The sequence below is a fragment of the Vombatus ursinus genome, unplaced genomic scaffold (genome assembly GCF_900497805.2).
Source record: "Vombatus ursinus unplaced genomic scaffold, bare-nosed wombat genome assembly UNPS02009573.1, whole genome shotgun sequence".
Taxonomy (NCBI): Eukaryota; Metazoa; Chordata; class Mammalia; order Diprotodontia; family Vombatidae; genus Vombatus; species Vombatus ursinus.
In genome coordinates, this window is record NW_020949351.1 from 727192 (window position 1) to 746402 (window position 19211).

Genomic DNA, 19211 nt, shown 5'->3' on the forward strand with positions numbered 1-19211 from the left:
CTTCCTCTTGGAATTCCTATTTTCCTTCAAGGCTCAGCTCAAGTATTGTCTCCTTCAAAAAGTCACTACTGAACTCCATTCCCCAGTTGCTATCTCCCTGAAATTTCTTTGAATTGATTTTGTATCTTTTTTGTATTTACTTTTGGGGGCACCTGCTCTTTGCTCTCCCTTTCCCAATAGAATGTAATATACAATTAAGTTCCTGCTTAGAGAGAAATGTTATTTTTCTGTTTCTATAACTGTCAGTAGCTGTATCATAAGAAGGAAGATAGGATATAGGCTCATAAGATTTCAAACTGGAAGAGATAATAAAAGCCATCCAGTCCAATCTTCTCATTTTATATATTAGGAAACTAAGATGCAGCTAGATTTAGTGACTTACCTTAGGTCTTTCAGATAGAAAGTAATAGGGCCAGAATTTAAACCCAAGTCTTTAGACTCTAAATCCAGTGGTCTTTCCATTACAGTCACTTGGGTTTCTATTTGTCAAATCAGTTTTTAAAAATAATCATCTCACCTGGGTAGAGACAAAAAGATCCTCCTCAACATAGCAGTTTAGCTAATTGTGGTCACGCTCCCCAAATCTTTGGTTGGAGGAGGATAGATTGGAAAAAGCCCTAATTTTGGAGTTAGTTTGATGTCCTTAAGTTAATCACTTAAGCTCTTTGGACTTCAGATTCGTCATCTGTAAAGTGGGAACAGGGGAGCACCAATATTAGATGATCCCTAAACTTCTTTTTGGCTCTAATATCTTTATCTGTCTCCCTCACTTCATTGTGGCTGTATTTTTTTTACTATTCTAGTTCAGTCTTTTGCCTCTTCTAAAGTCTCCTAATTGGGCTCTCTGTATCCAGGCTTTTACTCTCTCCAATATTGTCCTTCACTGCTGCCAAAATAATCAGTAAGTCAGTTGGTTAATAAGCATTTGTTAAAGCACCTGCTACGTGCCAGGCACTGTGCTAAATGGTAGGGTTACAAAGAAAGGCAAAAGACAGTCCCTGCCCTTGAGGGCACAATATCTTCCTTCATGTACTCTCTTCCAGTCAGAGTGGACTTCTAGATGTTTCCCTACCTCTGATTCCATCCTTTACTTCCTTTACTGTGTATGTATATATATGTTGCCACTGGATGCTGATGACCTAGATAAGTAATGAGTAGTAAGAGAACACTTAGTTGCTCTTTGATATATTAGGGTCTCCTGGTCCAGATGAACTACATCTTCCATACTGAAAAAAATGGCAGATGTAATTGCTAAGCCACTGTCAGTATTATTTGAAATATTGTAGGAAATGATTGAAGTGCCACAGGTTTAGAAAAGGGCAAATATTATTCTAATTTTTAAAAAGGGAGGACCAGGGGAGAGAACAGAGTCTGCTGACTATATAGGCCAGTGAGCTTGACTTTGATACCTGGAAAATTTTTTGAACAGATTATTAAAGAGGTCGTTAGAACATGTAGAAAAAGAAGCAGTGATTGCAATGAGCTTACATAGCTTTATCAAGAATGAGTCATGCCAAGTGGACACTTTATTCTATGCTAGTAGATCAGAAGAATGCTATAGATACAGTTCATCTAGATTTTAACAAAGCATTAGAAGTATCTCATACTAGTCTTATGGAAAAGATGGAGAGATGTGGGCCAAATGACAATACAATTAGGTAGTTTTGGAATTACTTGAATGACTAACTGAAGGAGTTGCCATTTAATTGTTCTATGTCAGTTTGTCAGGGATTTCTAGTGGATTGCCCCAAGGATATTTGATTAGCCCTGTACTTCAATATTTTTAACAGTATCTTGGATAAAGTCATAGATTGGATAAATTGCAGGTGACACAAGGCTGGGAGCAATCACATAGGGTAACCTGGACAATAAAATAATAATTATGACCGTAGTTGATTTGATAGTAGTTGTTGCTATATGCAGATGAATGTAAGTCTTAATTTCCTTCTGATATGTGTCCTTATCTCTCCATTTAGACTATGAGTTCCTAGAGGGCAGGGACTGCCCATTGCCTCTCTTTGAATCCCTAATGCTAAAGTTTAAAAAAAAAACACATGAGAAGAGGCAGCTAGGTTGCACAGTGGATAGAGCTCCGGCCTTGGAGTCAGGAGGACCCGAGTTCAAATCTGTCCTTAGACACATGATACTTACTAGCTGTGTGACCCTGGGCAAGTCACTTAACCCCGATTGCTGCAGCCAAAAAAAAAAAATTGTTTAAAAAAAAGGGGGATACTCATAGGCTGAAGCAGTGGAATAAGTGGAAAAGGATTAAATTCATTAGTAATAAACATAAAGCTTCGGTCTTTCACAAAATCTTAAGTGGAGGCATGGGTAGACCACAGTTTGTCTGAATAACACCTGGGGCTTTTAGTGATTGCATGCTTTATGGGTTAGTAATGTGATGTGGCAGCCAAAACAGCTAATGCCGTCTTGGCTTAGATTTTAAGAGTCAAAAGAGAGAATAGTTCCTTTATCTTGGTCACACCACATCTGGACTATTGTTTTCATGAAAAGTTCTAGGTACCTGAATTTAAGATTAATAATCTGGAGAGAATTCAGGAAGGATAAACAAGATGATGAAAGGCCTTGAGTCCATCCATATCATATAAGAATTGACTGAAGGACCTGAGGGTATTTATCATAGAGAAGAGGAGACTCGGGGGCAGCTGGGTGGCTCAGTGGATAGAGCTCTGGCCATGGAGTCAGGAGGACCTGAGTTCAAATTCTTACTAGCTCTGTGACCCTGGACAAGTCACTTAACCCCAATTGCCTCACCCCCCAAAAAAAAGAGAGAGAAAGAAAGAAGAGGAGATGAGTTTTCAAGTGTCTGATGACCTATTGTAGGCAAAGGTCAGAACCAAGAACAGTGGGTGGAAATTGCAAAGGGACAAATTTAGGCTTGATGTCAGGAAAAGCTTCCTAATAATTAGAACTGTCTCCAAGTAAAATGAGCTGCCCCAGGAGGTGCTAGGTTCTACTTCATTGGAAGTTTTCAGGCAGAGACTGGTTGACCACTTCTAGTGGGGTTTTCATTTTCGGGTATTAGTTGGACCGGATGGCCGCTGAGGTGCCGGCTCTGAAATTCTGCGGCTTTTCCTCCAAGCTCAGCTTAGGGGCCAGCCTTCCCTGGTGCCCTCAGTTGCTGATATTTTTTTGTGTTATATTTACTTTGTACATGTTATAACCTTCCAACTGTAATATAAGCTCCTCAAATAGCGTTTGATTTTTGTCTTTATATACCCTGTCCTTGGCGCAGAGTAGGAATGTTGCTAGCTGTGTTGTCATGGAAAAGGTAAGGAGAAGGGAAAAGTATGTTAATCTCTCACTTACCTTGTGTTTCCTCATTTGTAAAATCAGGATATAGTATCTACCTTACAGAGAAGTTGCAGAGATCAAAAAAATATATTTGAAATGTTTTGTAAGCCATAAAGCACTGTATAAATTTCAGCTTTTATTATTTGGAGTTTAATAAATAATTGTTGAATTGAATTCAGAGACATTAAAGCCAACCTTATCCTCTGGAACCTTGCAGCTCTAAAAAGACCAAGTCTATAACGTGTAGCTCTGTCCCTTTCTCTATTCCCATTGCCACTACCTTAGTACAAGTCTTCATTACCACCTGTATAGACAGTTGCAGTAATCTCCTAACATATCTTCTACCTTTTGAAAAAAATAACAATAACTAACATTTGTATTGCACTATGTGCCAGGAATTGTGCTGAGTGCTTTACAATTATCTCATTTTATCCTCACGGCAAACCTGGGAGGGCAGGAACTATTTGACTCAAATGAAGTAGTGTATATAAAGTTTTTTGTAAATCTTAAATTATTTTTTCTTGTATCTCCCCCAGTGCCTAGCATGCTACCCTACTCACAGTAGTTACTTAATAACTATTTGTTGAATGAATGAATGAATGGGTACTACCTACGGAGGAGATGCTGATTGGTTGGTTGGTTGTTGTCCTTCGTTCTCAAAGAGGACCAAAGTGACATCACTATGCTAGAGTCCAGTTTCAGCGTGTCTGACTGTGACTGAGGGGAAGCAATGTACAGTAGAAAGCAGTGTGTAATATGAGACGTGAAATGTTGTCAGAGTCACTTAAGCCCTATGAGCCTCAGTATAATGAGGAGTCTCAGGTTTTGTTCATCTCTATTATTTGATAATGCCCTGCAGTATCTTTAAGGTCTGAAGATGCTAGGGTCTTGGTTAAAATATTTTTCAGTAGGGTTCCTTTACCCTTGTTATAGGGCTTCTCTCAAACATGTGGTGACTTGGAAACCCAACTACTGAAGGACACATATCAGAAGGAAATTAAGACTTACATTCATCTGCATATAGGAACAACTACTATCAAATCAAATACGGTCATAATTATTATTTTATTGTCCAGGTTACCCTATGTAAAAAATAATATGCTAGAATTTTATTGTTAAGTATATGTAAATTATATATTGCCAAGTTGAATTTTTTAAGTATGTTGCTAATTTTAATAGCTGATCTATTATCATTTTTTGTGATTTCAGCCAGCAGTGTCTGTGGGGAATGTTGGCCAGCTTGCAATAGATCTGATTATTTCTACGCTGAATATGTGTAAGGTTGGTTACTTTTACACTGATTGCCTTGTTCCAATGGTTGGAAACAATCCCTATGCAACTGCAGAAGAAAACTCAACAGAACTCAGTATAAACGCTGAAGGTACGTGCATGTGATGTGGGCTTTTATTACTGTAGCTATCGATCATTTAACATTTATTAAGCACCCGCTGTGTGCCAAGCACTGTGTTAAGTGCTAGGGGTATAAAAAGAGGCAAAAGACAGTCTCTGCCACCAAGGAGCTTTCAATCAACATACAAACAAATCTAGGCAAAGTGAGCTAAATACAGGATAAATAGAAAATAATTAATAGAGGGAAAGCACTAGAATTAAGAGGGGTTTGGGAAAGCTTCTAGTAGAAGATGGAATTTTAGTTGGGATTAAAGGAAGCCAGGGAGGTCAGTAGGTGGAGCAGAGGAAGGAGAGTGTTGCTGGCATGGGGGAGCCATCAGAGACAGTATCTTATTACATGATAGCCTTGTTCTTGAAGCATTTGTGCCAACCCTATGCCAGATAATTAATACTGAGCAGAGAATTAGGAATAGGCACTTTACTCCTGAAGTAAGCATTAAGTTCTTGCCTTGTGTCTAGCATACATCTTAAAAATATTGACCCTTTTAAAAACAATGTTGTTCATTTAAACCTTTTGAAAATGGTAGGTCTTTTAAAAAACATGTTTATACTTTTATTTGTGTCTTTAATTTGAAATTGTACACTTTTTAAGCTACCTTACATTCTTGTCAATTTTTTTTCATACTCTCAGTTTTGTTTTCTATTCTTATGATCATTGATTAGATCTGGCAGAGTCCTTAGAGACCATCTAGTTCAAACCTTCCTTTTATAAATGAAGGAACAGATCCAGAGGAGGTGAAATGACCTACCCAAAGTCACACGACTACAAGTTGCAGAACCAGGTCTTCTGAGTCTTTTGTCTAGTCCCTTAAAGCATTCTGCCTTAAGACACGAATAAGGGAACTGAGGCTTGCTGAGGTTAAGTGACTTGCCCATGGTCACACAATTTGTCAGTGTCAGAGCCAGGATTTCAATCCAGGGTCTCTTTGCCCCTATAGTTAGCCATGTGCCACCAATTAATGAATCATTGCTTATCCTGCATTTTTCCTTTTAGCTAAAGGCATATTAAAACAATCTGAGATGCACATTAATGTCAAAAAACTAAAAGCATTCACAGAAGTCCTGAGGAACACAGTGTAAGCCTTTAAACATAGTAATGTGTTATCCTGCTAGAAAATTAGTCTTGCTGTTTTACTTCTTTTCAGTATGGGATAAATAAAAGGCCTATGAAATTCACCTGTACCTTTTAGTGTACTTTTACTGAGAACTGATGTTTAGATAAAAAGATTAAGCTTTTGTGTGTGTCCAGTATTTTAATAATTGAGGGAAATAATTACATACAGAAGTTTAATGGAATTTAATTTTAATGTTTCATCACTTTAAAGAATATCAGCTGTGATTCCTTATTGTCATCAGTTTTTTTTACATCTTATTTCTTTTTTTCTCTCTCTTTGTTGTAGTATATTCATTGCCTTCAATGAATCTGATGGCTCTCCAACTAAGATCAATTTTTATCAAGGTTAGTATTTTTATTATTTGTCTATATTAAAGTTCTTTAAAAAAGAAAACTTAATTAGAAAGTATCCAGGTCAATAGTCCAGAAATCAAGATTCAAAAATCAGTTGAGCTTATCTTATTATAGGTAATAGACTTCTATTCAGCCCTAAGTTTGGAACAAGACTTTTGCTTTGGGGGATGGTAATGTCTTCTAAGTTTCTTCTTCTTCTGAGTTTTTAGATCTAAATATCTTTATTTGCTACCCATAAGGAAAAGGCAGCAGAGTGAGAGAATCACATGCCCCTATCAATAAGGTCCTGCCATCTTCTTAATAAAATATAAATGAAAATTGGTCACAGAGTATACCTCCAATTTTTAATCTGTTTCCCTAATCAACTCTAAAAATGGCATGGTAGAGAGGATGGAGTGTTGGGCTTGCAGTTAGAAAGAGCAGGGTTGAAATCCTACCTCAGAAATCTGCTAACTGTGATTCCTCAACCTCTGTATTTCTTAGACAGCTCCCTAGGACCTACCTACTAAGTCATAAAGACTTGCAGTCTGTATTGATGGAGATATTTTCCCTATCTAGTGTTTGTTCTCTAAACCAACAAAATCACCTAGCCTTCTGTAATTTCTAATCAGCCAACAATGGCAGGCCAAAAATTTATGTTTAAGCACTGGAACACTCTGGTCTTATTACTGCAGTTACATTATTATATCACTACAAGTAGAGGAAAGGCAATGTGTTATCTAGGACAAAAAGGTCTAGATTTAGTAAGAGGAGCTAGGATATGAATCCTGCCTCTGCTACTTAACCACCCGAATAATCTTGGACAGATCTCTACAAATTTCCATTTCTGATATGTAAAATAGCAGATGGGAATATATTGAATCTTAAATCTCTAAGATCCTTTCTAACTCTAAAGTCCCGCAGTCCTCTCAATCTTGTACCAGTTACACAGAGTTAATGGCTACATTTAAAAAACAGGCTTTTTCAGGCAGTCAGTAATATAAAAATTACCCCATACTTTGTTAGTCTAAAACATTTACCTTTCAGCTGTTTAAGAGCGGCAGTTAGCTTGAAGTTTCCACAATTAGAAAGTCTACCAGGTTATGCTTTTGACTTGTGCTTCTGTCAGGGATCAGGATCAGTGAAAGGTGTGAGAGAAGAGTTGGAAGCATTGAGAAAAGGTTTTTATTTTATTTTTTAGTGGCTGGAAAAGGATATTAAAAATAATATATGTCTGACCTTTCTGTCAAGTTTTTACTAGCAAGTAAATCAAAAAAAAGAACAGATTTAGAAATTAAAATATTGAAGAGCTTTTGGCCACTGTTCTTTGGTTAATGATGGGGGTGTATAAATTGCCAACTAAGAAAAAACTGGACTTAATACAAGTTTTCATAGTGTACTAAGGAACTGTTATATATCATTTGATAATATTTATATTATCAAAAACATTGTATATTATCTTTGTTTTGTTTTACAATTAATTTACTTTTCCATAATACAGATTTGGAAGTTGAGTAATAGAATAATAGGCCACACTGCTTAAAATTTTCTCTCATTTTTGATCTTTAATCTAAAGATAATAAATGGGCTTGCAAATAATATTACTTTTAATATATATAATGATACACATAAACATCATATTAAAAAGGCCTCCCCCCGCAATGGACCAGTAGGTTTTTGCCATGCATAAACACCAAGACCTGATTTTAATGGCTTTTTTTTCTTCCTTTCAATGGTGATTAAAGTATAAATCAAAGCTGTTCTGTGAAAAGCTCATTTCCTGGATGAAAAGCAGTAAATGTGCCAGAGTTATTGTTCTTTCAAGCAGTCATTCATATCACTGTGATGATCAGCAGCTTCGTAGGTATGTTGAATCATCCTCTTTCACATAACATACGTGTTATAACGTAATTCTGTCACTACTGCAGTTTTAGTGTAGAAGTTAGTCCCAGTATTACTAATGTAGTATTTTAGAAGTTGTTTTAGTGTATCCAACCTACGTGGCAGTGGATAGATGTGAGCATTTACTGTATTTTGATCTCTTCTCACCAGAAGCTAAGAAGAGGGGTTCTGGCTGAAGATATGGCATGAAGTTATATGTATTTCATAAGATCTAGAGCAAATGAGGTTTGACAGGAGGGGCTGGATGTGTAGAGCTCTTCATTCCTTGCTTTGTGCTTCTGTATCATAGAGCTTAGTATTGAGGGAACAAATAGACCACTCATAAAAAAAGGCACTTAACCAACGGTGATAGGTGATTCATAGCCTTTCTGAAAGGCTGGTTTGGTATTTTCTTTCATTCTTATGTGATCACTCATCTTCCCAGAAGGAAGTTCAATTGACTTTAATTGCAATCCTCTGGAGTGTCGGAATGAGTCCTTTAATGTAGGGCAAAGGAAGTACTTAGGAGAACATGACCTATAACATACTGTCTTTCATTACCAATTATATACTTTAAAATTATGTTTTCATTATACTTTATACCAGAAGCTGGAGTAGTGTCAGAGAGGATTAAATGGTGTTTTTTTTAATTCCCTTTCATTATTTTCTTGTCAATGTTTTATCTTGAAACTGAAATGTTCTCAAATGATAACTTTGTGTCAGAGTACTTCTACCAGAGGAATATAGGATGACTTCTGCTTATTAATTCTGAAATTTCGTTACTTTATCTGTTTTCATTTTACCCGTGGAATGAATATGGTTAGCAGGTGAAATTCACGAGCTAAATATGTCTAACTCTGTTAATCAGAAATAATATTTACTTCTACTAAGAAGTGAGGTTTAAGGGTCAGAATTTTATGCTGAGGATTCCTTTTTGTTTTTTTTTTAATGGCTGTTTTTGGAACAGTTGTCAGGGGAGTTTTGTCTTATTTTTTTGTTGTTGAGTCATTTCAGTCCTGTCCGACTCTCTGTGAGCTTTGAAGTTTTCTTGGTAAAGATACTGAAGTGGTTTGCTATTTCTTTTTCCAGCTCCTTTTACGGATGAGGAACTGAGACAGACAGGGTGAAGTGACTTGCCCAGGGTCACACAGCTAGTAAGCATCTGAGGCTGGATTTGAACTCAGATCCTCCTGACTCCAGGCCTGGCTCTCTATCCACTGTGCCATCTAGTTGCCCTTATGTTCATTTTATAACTGGAGCTAATTTCTAAGACTCTTACAATATGAAGAATTCGTAGTATTTATAAGAAATGGGAGCAGAAGAAGGTAGAACAGTGAAAAATGGATAAATTTTTAGGATAGTCTTGACTTTCGTTTTTGTTTTCCTTCCCCAGTGATGTGTTATTCATAAAGCAGATGACTGGTGGCCACAAGACTGTTGTGCTTTTAAAAATACTCTACTCTTCCTTGATTGAAGAGATTTCTAGTTTTTCAGTTAATGGAAGCCTAAGTAATTATAGGTCAAATGCTGGTATTACCTTTTTATGTGACATTTGTGGGTTTGTTTTATTTTAATGAGTGTATTAAATTATTATCTCCAGCATTCCATTCCGATACCTACTTACACCTGAAATGGAAAAAAGTGTTGGTGAAACATTACAGAAGCTTCATTGGAAGGAAATGGAAAAAAGCAAATCATTTCCTGAAATACGAGATTCTGGGTTGTGTATCCGTATCCCAGGAGGTGGTATCACAAAAGTCTTGTACACTGAGAGGTGAGTATATCAGTTGACTTAAAAGAAATTTGAAAGAAGTTTCTAATATGGGCATTTGTATTAGAAATCATATGTATTTAATTCAAGGAAATAGCATTGAGGGGTATTTAACAGTATTATAGTACCTTTGATGTAATTAATCAAAAAGTGTTCCCACTTTACCTCAGGTACTTAAGAATCAACTCTTGGTGACAATGTTGAGGGGGAGATGGAAATTGGAGGAAGAGAAAAGTTTTCGTGTTTCTTTCTCTTACTTTTTCAGTGACACACACACATATAGTCCTTGAAATCACCTGAGAATTTTTAGGACATTTAAAACTTAGTCCCATTCAACTTACTTTCTTTTTCTGCCTAATCATTTCACAGAAACTCAGGCCAAGTTCGACACCAGCTAAAGCTGGACTATTAAAATGTAACCTAGGAAAAGTTTACTTAGGTATAGAGTTTGGTCTCCCACAGTGTTCATTTATACTGTAAGTGAATTTTTTTTCCTGTGTTCTTTTGTGGTGTATTCAAATATTTATATAATATCTAGTATCCCTACTATATAAACTCTGTAAGAAGACAACCGTCAATCAATGAATCAGCAAACATTTTTCAAGCACCTATTATGTGCCAGGTACTGGGTAGGCATGGGAAAGACAAAGTCAAAAATAAAATACTCCCTGATTCCAAGGGATTTACATTCTCTTGGGAGAGGTCGCATGTATAGAGATACATATCTACAAAATAACTGCAAGGAAATTTGGAGAGTATGTTACCAACTGGGAAGGATGAGGAAAGGCTTCATATAATAGGGATTCTAAGAGTGGGAAGTGAGGAGGAGTGCATTCCAGGTATGCAGGATAGCCAGTTACAAAGACATGGAGATGGAAGATGGAGTAGCACATGCAAGGAACAAGAAGAAAGCCAGTTGGGCTAGACAGTAGAGTGAGGGAGAGAATAATGTATTGTGAGGCTAGAAGGTTGGGTTGTGAAGGACTTTAAATGGCAAATACAGTTTATGTTTGATCTTAGAGATAATAGGGAGCCATCTGTATGTAGTAGAGAGTTGGTGTGGTCAGATGAACACATATGGTCATCCTTCCCATTTTAAAGTTGCTATGTAAGATCTTTAAAATAGAACCACTGCCAGGGAAAGAACTCTCTTAGATGGTAATCTACTGCCATGGTAGTTAAGCTGGTTGAACTGTGGTGATTATGCAGCTCATCTAGCCAATTATGAGACAACTTAGCTGTTATTAGTTTTGTTTTAAATTACAAAACACCATGAATGTGTAAAGAGCATGTCATTTACTAAGGTATGGTGCAGAAGTCTGCCCACTGCTAGTTTAAAATTTTTTTTAGGTTATTTTCATTTTTTTGTTTTTTTTTTTGTTTCGTTTGTTTTGTTTTGTTTTGTTTTAGGTTGGGCAATGAGGGTTAAGTGACTAGCCCGGAACACACAGCTAGTAAGTGTTATGTGTCTGAGGCCGGATTTGAACTCGGGTCCTCCTGAATCCAGGGCCGGTGCTCTATCCACTGCACCACCTAGCTGCCCCCCTATTTTCATTTTTCAAGTAACAAGAATTTTTATATTAAACTGCCCCTTCCCCTCCTACCTCTCCATTGAGCAAATCTTAAAAACAAACCCAAAAAACAAAAGCCTCAATACATATCTACATAGTTCTGCAAAACAAATTCCCACATTAGCCCTATCTGAAAATATGTCTCTCTTTCTGCATTATAATGTCATCATTTCTTTGTCAGGAAGTGAGTAGTGTGTTTCATCTTCATTTTCTGAACTGATTGTTTATCATCACATTTATTAGAATCCTAAAATCATTTAGTTCTCATGGTATAAATTGTTCTGGTTCTGCTCACTTTGTTCTGCATGGGTTCATAAAGTTCTGAAATTATCTATTTCATCATATCTTATGATAATATTCTGTTACATTCATATGCCACAATTTGTTTGGCAGTTCCTCATTAGGAAAATACCCCTTTAGTTTCCAGTTCGGGGCTACAATGGAAAAAAAAAGTCCTGTAAATATTCCTAGTTTGATTTTTGAAGACTGTCTAGTTCCTCTCTGTGGTCCTGTGATTGGGCATCACATGAGACATGCACATATTCATTCTTGTAGTGGCCCTTACTTCTGCAAGCCCAGCACTTGTCCATCTTGCTTTTGTAGCTATATTGTTATGCTTATCAGTTATGTTTATAGTCTATGAGTTTTGATTGAGCATTTTCCTATAGTTCCTGCTTTAGGGAAATTGTTTATCTATTTATTTTATTTTATTTTATTGGCTAGGCAGTGGGGTTAAGTGACTTGCCCAGAGTCACATAGCTGGGAAATTCTGTTTATTGTGGACAAGAAGGATTTTTTTTTGTTTAAGTATTTTTTTATTTACCCCATTACAAGTTATTTTCTTGCATTTAACTATCTTGTTCCCTTCTGTACTTGCCACTTTATATTATTAATAACACAGTTATTCTAATTCATATTCCAATCAATTGATTATAGTGTTTCTGATAATCACAGCCTTCCTAAAATCAGTATTGGATGATGGTCAGTCATGTGGCACAGCTTTGAGACAAGAGTTTGTCTTATCATGTAGCCCAAATTTTGGATACCAAAGTCCATATTAGTTTGTGGCATTTATTTGGCTACTTCTGTCACAACCATTAAGCTTGTGAGTCCCTGAGGACACGAACTGCCTTTTGTCTTTCTTTGTATCCCCAGCACTTAGCATAATGTCTGTTACACAGGAGGCACTTAATAAAGGCTTATTGATCAACTCTCGTTAGAGAAGCAAGTAGTGATAGCGACATGATTTTTAACTACCTACTCCTGGATACATAAAATAAGACTCTTCACCAGAAAACAGAGGAACATATGAAATCATCTGCCTAACAGTTATTCACTGGTTAAGCTAGGGAAGAAGACATGCTGAATTCTGCTTTGCAAATTAGTGGAAAATAACTGACTCATTCTCTTTGTTGTAGCTGTTCCAAAGGGATACAAATGGCAGTTGTCCTGAAATTTGTTTCAGAAGGAGATAATATCCCAGATGCCTTTGACCTTGTTAGATATCTTAATGATTGGCTTCAAATAATTAAACCTCAGGTAAGTGTTCTTTTCTATAATTTTCTATAATTTATCCTCTAATGATGTCTTCTTACTTCATCATTTATTTCATGTACCATTTATAAACTATTATAAATTATTGTTGTTAATTTGAGAGGGGAGTACAAAAAGTAGTTCTTTCCATTCATTGGGAAGAGTGGGGTAGGGCCAGGGATGGGTTCCACTTAGGGAGGATAATGAAGAACATTTAAAAGTAGAACCATTTACTTTGGATGCCTACAATTTGATTTTTATAAGTTAATCAAATGTTACTATGTTTCCATTTACAAACCCAAATATTCCCAGCAGCTCTCTTCCCCTCTTGAAGAATTATACTCTCCAGACGTTGTTTCCCTATACATTATTATCAACTAAATGATTTTTCTCCTTTATGATGGTCTAGCCACTTTAGAACTGAAGACTTAGAAGTTACAAATATTAGTGCTTGAGTAAAACTTACTGCACTCTTCCTTTGCCTTTAATTTAATATTGCTGAGATGGAAACAGAGTTGCTAAGTTTTCTTTTGAACTCCAGATGTTTCAAGAAGCATGTGAAGTATTATTTATGAGAAATTATGAATAAATAGCTGCAAAGCAATAGTATAGCTGCTGGTAGAGTTCTTTGTCACCGTAAGACATTCCCATCACCATGAAGCCTTGAAATATTGGGGCATGATGGAAAGAACACTGGACTCCTCTAAAATCCTGCTTCTGCCAAGTTTGCCTGGCGCTATAAAAATAGCTACAATTTATATAGTGCTTTCAAGTTTGCGAAATGGAGCCTTCTAATAACTCAGTGAAATAGGTCCAGAGTCACACAGCCAGTGTCTTAGGATTTTAACTCAGGTCTTAATTGACTGCAAGTCCAACAATATTCTCTGTATTCCCAGCTGCCTCTATGACCACTGGCAGTATGGCATAGTGGACAGAGAAACAGTCACAGAGTCATAGAGATCTGGGTTCAAGTTTTGCCTCTGGCACAGACTGGCTGGTGCCTCTCAGCAAATCAGTTAACCTCTTGGTGACTCAGACTCTGAGCCTTTTGAAGTTTTAGAACAGATGCTTGGCTTCCTTGGCAGAGAGTGTTTTAATGGGATGTTCCTCATCAAGTGAAATAACAACTCTGACCAGTGACCCCCAGCAGATCCCTTCACCTCCAAACTCACATCCTCAGACTGTAAAAAGAAGACTATTTGCATTCCATGGCTCCCAGGGTTGTTGTGAAGAAAGCTTTTTGAATAGAGTGCCAGGTCTGGAGTGAGGAAGATCTGAGTTTAAATGTGGTTTCAGACACTAGCAGTGTGACCCAGGGTAAGTCACTTACCTCTGTTTGCCTTAGTTTCCTCATCTGTTAAATGAGTTGGAGAAGGAAATGGCAAACCACTCCAGTATCTTTGCCAAGAAAACCCCAAATGGGGTCATGAAGAGTTGAGACATGACTGAAACGATTGAACAACAACAAAAAGCTATAAAGTACTATTGTAATTAGGAAACTTGTGACACAAAAACACAACATGAGGAAAAATGCTAGGTTTTTAAGATGTCTTATTGCTGTTTCATTTTTTTACACCATCTGCCAGTAACTGGGCTCCCCCATCACCCTTTTGAACCCTGTCTTATGCCATAGAAAAGCAGTTGAGGAGAAGACGCCATCCTAGGACTGAATTTGGATCTCTGTGTAATAATTTGTCCCTCTTTGGAGAGGAAGGAATCAGGCTTCATCATGGAAAATGTTTTTTATAAATGCCTTTTTGGGCAACCCAAAGCCCCATTATAAATATTTGAAAACTTATTTGTGTGTCAAGTTGCCTCCTGCCTAGAACAGAAATTGCTTCAGGCCTTACAGCAGCACAGCAGCTTGAGTCAAGATTTCAGCAAGTTTGGCTGCATTTTTTGTTTGTTTGTTTTTTGCTTTTTGATGAGGCAGTTGGGGTTAAGTGATTTGCCCTGGGTCACACAGCTAGTAAGTGTCAACTGCCTGAGGCCAGATTTGAACTCAAGTCCTGCTGACTCCAGGGCCGGTGCTCTATCCATTGGGTCACCTAGCTGCTCCTGGCTGCATTTTTTTTTTTAATTTTTAGGTAGTTGGGGTTAAGTGACTTGCCCAGGGTCACACCACTAGTAAGTGTCAAGTGTTTGGTCTGAGGCCGGATTTGAACTCAGGTCCTCCTTACTCCAGGGCAGGTGCTCTATCCAGTGTGCCACCTAGCCGCCCCCATAAGAATAGCCTGTGTGTTGGGAACTGGGACCTCATAGACTTGGAGTGGCTTTTGTTTTTTTTGTTTTTTGTTGTTTTATTTTTGGGTGAGGCAATTGGGGTTAAGTGACTTGCCCAGAGTCACAGAGCTAGTGAGTGTTATGTGTCTGAGGCCAGATTTGAGCTCAGGTCCTCCTGACTCCAGGGCTGGTGGTCTATCCACTGCGCCACCTAGCTGCTGCCACCCCCCCGGCCCTCCCCCCCCCCCCCCCCGCCCCGGCTGCATTTTTTAACAGATGGTTTTTAAGCCTTTCTCTTATTGAGAATCCTGCTTAACAAGATCCATCAGCAGTCATCAGGACACTGCTTTGTGCTTTGGCCCCATGGTAAGGAATGGGCAAAATCCCCTGAGAAGGGACTTGCTTCACATGAAGGAAGAAAACATTTTTCCTCTGATAGTATCAGAGCAAACATAGATTGGAGACTGAGGAAAGACTGAAGGACTCTGTAAGTGCGTGCATGTTGGAATGAAATTTAATGTTTATACTTGAAAGTCTAATGTATTTTTGTTTTTAAATCCAGGAGTGCAGTGACCCTACTACATCTGTTTCCCAGTGGAAAATGCCAAGTTCTTGGAGATTGCTCTTTGGCAGTGGCCTCCCTCCTGCACTTTTTTGATTACTTGTCACTGCTCATAGTGGCTCATACAATCTGACAACACAGTTATGTGTATCCCCAAGGTTTTGGAGCCATACCTATGAGGTGTGTGAGAGGCTTGTGAGAGGTTTCTTCTTTTTGTGCAGATTGGTGGCTTCTCTGGGACTTGTAGTTTTAGAAAGTTGCATGGGGCACTGAGAGACCAAGTTACTTCTACAGCCAGTAAGAGGTAGACATTGAAGCTAGGTCTTCTTGACTCCACGGCCAGCCCTCTATCCTCTATCCTCTTGTGTCCTGAAATACTAATTACCAAATACAACCATCCAATAATTTATAAAAAGATTTGTATTATGTCAATATGACAGAAAATCTCAAAGAAACAGAATAGTCGTATGACTTTCATTATATATAACAAATATAAATTTTGTAAAATAAACTTTTTCTTAAGAAATTATTGACTGAATTGTGGTTTTTGGTTTTTAACTGAAAATATTCCTGACCAAAAAAGAATATATTAGAAGTGGGTGACCTTTTTTTTTTTTACTCTTGTGTTAAATATCCTGCATTAGGTTCTCTTTTACACGCACTGAAGATTTGCATACTACTGTCACCAACAGAACCCCTTTCTTGATCTGAATTCTGGGCATTTAAGAGTTTCTGTCCTAGGGACTGAAGCTTAAGCTTTACGTACCTCTGCCTTCCATGTTTTGTTACCCCTGGCCTTGCTCATATTAAAATCTGACCTTCATTTCCTTCCAGCTCAGTACATATTTATGAGATCAATTGAGGCCATTCTAGAAAAGAGGAATAAGATAAACAGGCTTGGGCTCTAAGAATAAGCAATTTCTCTTGGCCTCCCATGGCCTTCAGAAAACACTTCCCTATGCTAGATGAAGTTACCATTGGGAATTAAGGAAATGCAGGCCAATTTTTTAGGCAATGTGTGTTGAGCAGTGATTTGGGAAAGAGTAGGGAGAGAAGTTACAAGATTTCTAGCAGATGAGTTAAGCTGGCCATATTCTGTTTCAAAAGTCCTCATCCTTGAAAAACTGATTGCTTGAGACATCTGTACATAGAGCTTTGCATGATGACCCCTTCCAAAGGCAGCTCTGTACAGTTGCCATAGTTTTTGACTGTAAGGTAAGTCTTTAAATTATTACATCTAAAGCAACTATTTTATATTTTCCTTGCTGCTTTGCAACACCTGTGTTCTTTTCACTTCTTTACTCTTATGTGTAGTTTAAAAACAGCTATTATCTTAAACTCTCTTAAATTCTCTCCTTATTCCTGTTTGTGAGCCAAAGCCCTAATCATGACTGAAGAGCACAAGTAAGCTTCTCTTTGATGCATGTATATTATGATGGAAAAAGAAGGTCATAAGTTTTGTAATGAAATAGAACGTAATAGTGAAAGATGTCAACTGATAAAGACCATGAAAGTGTGCCCATAAAATCACCATGATAATATTCTAGCTCCTCATCTTTTTTTTTTTTTTAATTAGAAAGGCAGAGAGGTATAATGGACAGCATCCTGAATTTGAGTCAGAGATTTGGGTTCAAATTCTAGCTGTTACTAACTGCATAAACTTAAGCAAATCACTGAGCCCATCTGTGCCTGTTTCCTCATCTGTAAAGTGAGAGGATTGGACCAGATGATTTCTTAAGGTTCCTTCCAGCTCTAAATCTGTAATGACTATTATTTGTTACAATGATGTTTTTCTGTTTTTCTTTGCAAATATCAATTTAGCTGCTCAGATACTCCAGTGGCTCTGTAATCTCATTGACACAGATAGCATAAAATAGTATGTTCTTAGTTTCAAATTTACATGTTTTTCAACATTAATTTCTTAGAGAATATGCCACAGAGGATGAAATTTTATTTAGTTGTCCAGTTATGTCCTATCAAAACAAAAATTTTAAGTGTTTATTTTCTTTGGCAACTGAAGCTATTTTCAGCTATAAAAATTATATTCAGGCATAATTGAAATACATCTAAAGTTATATTACAACTTCCAGTAGATGGAACCGTTGGGCCATATTTACTTATCTGCTATAGTTTTTTCTCCTTATAGAAATCAACATTATTTTGGAAACCACCTTGCACTGTGCAGAATGGTATCTCTTAAAAGTTGTCTCAGATTGCTAATCTTTTTTTGTTTTGTTTTGTTTTTTGATTATAGATAATTTCCTTCAGATATTTTTTGTTCTGTTTGATCCTAAATTGGTCTGTTTTTAAGGATACTCCTACCATGTAAACTTATGGGAAAAAGACCTCATGAAAGGAAGGGGTATAATTATACTTGTCTCTTGAGAGGAAGACAAATCAGATATAATGAAGTAAGATAGGTTTTTTATTTTGCCTCAGGGTGAGGCTTATTTTAGTTCACCTGACAGTATTTCAATTTTAAATTACACAGAAAAAACTACTTTTCACATCTGTAAAATGAAGGGGGCAGGGGAGAGATCAGATCTGTAGTCTCCTTCTGGCTCTAAAATTCTGATTCTATAAAGTAGGTAATTCTTGCAATGGGAATTTGTGCCCATGTTTCTAGGTCTTGCTTATCTAGTCTATTCCATTGATCTACTTCTTCTTTCATCCAGCAACAGATAATTTTGATAATTATTGCTGTGTAGAATAGTTTGAGATATGGTAGATCCTCTTTCCTACTTTATTTCCTCCAAATGAATTTGTTGTTGTTTTGTCTCATTATAAATAACCTTTTAATAATTTGGTGTAGCATTTTATTGTTATTTGGGTAGTATCAGAAATAGAGAAATAAGCAGAAGTAAAAAATCAAGTTCAGGAAAATGTTTAAGCATCCACCCTCTGACCCTAGTCATATGTTTCTGGTACAGTCAGTGGGCATAGGCTTAGATTTTGTACAAAAAACTGAGAGCATAGTCAGGTCTGAGTGATTAGCCCTGGCTGGCTTTTGGGTATACTGCAGCTTGACCAACTTAGCCAAATATTGTACTGCATTCTGATATTACTTTGGGTAGTGTCATCAAAAACTAAGTGAATGAAGAACACATATTGTCCACATTACAATAAGCAGTTAGATGAACACCTGTCGGAATCCGTTTACTTCTGTCTATGTCACAGATACTGCAAACAGACAGTAGGTTGGACCCAGAACTGAACAGAAGGAGGAAAATGGACTGGATTGCTTTTGTGAAATTGCAAATTTATTTTAATGACTCCAAGTTTCGCTTTGGAAAAAAAAAAAGTCTTTTTTTTTTTTCTGATGGTTTTATATGACTGAGAATAATGAAACACTACAACCTTTGAAAAATTGAAATTGAGAATTATTTGAAGGGCAAGTAGTTTATAATATCTCAATTCAGTAAATGTTTATTAAATGCATAATATGTGCCAGGCACTGTACTAAGTACTGGGGATACAAATAAGAAAAACTAAGATAGT

The 19211-nt window shown here is 37.1% G+C and overlaps 1 protein-coding gene across 1 annotated transcript in view; it reads left to right on the forward strand.

Moving 5' to 3' along the window:
- Positions 1–16239, forward strand: part of PSMG2 (proteasome assembly chaperone 2) — a 17344-nt gene extending 1105 nt beyond the window's left edge. Inside the window, exons 2-7 of the mRNA XM_027852369.1 lie at positions 4525–4696; positions 6126–6184; positions 7918–8036; positions 9654–9827; positions 12814–12934; positions 15714–16239. Coding sequence (XP_027708170.1) covers positions 4525–4696; positions 6126–6184; positions 7918–8036; positions 9654–9827; positions 12814–12934; positions 15714–15809 — 741 coding nt within the window. The 3' untranslated portion in view covers positions 15810–16239. The remainder of the gene's footprint in view (positions 1–4524; positions 4697–6125; positions 6185–7917; positions 8037–9653; positions 9828–12813; positions 12935–15713) is intronic.
- Positions 16240–19211: the final 2972 nt, after the last annotated feature.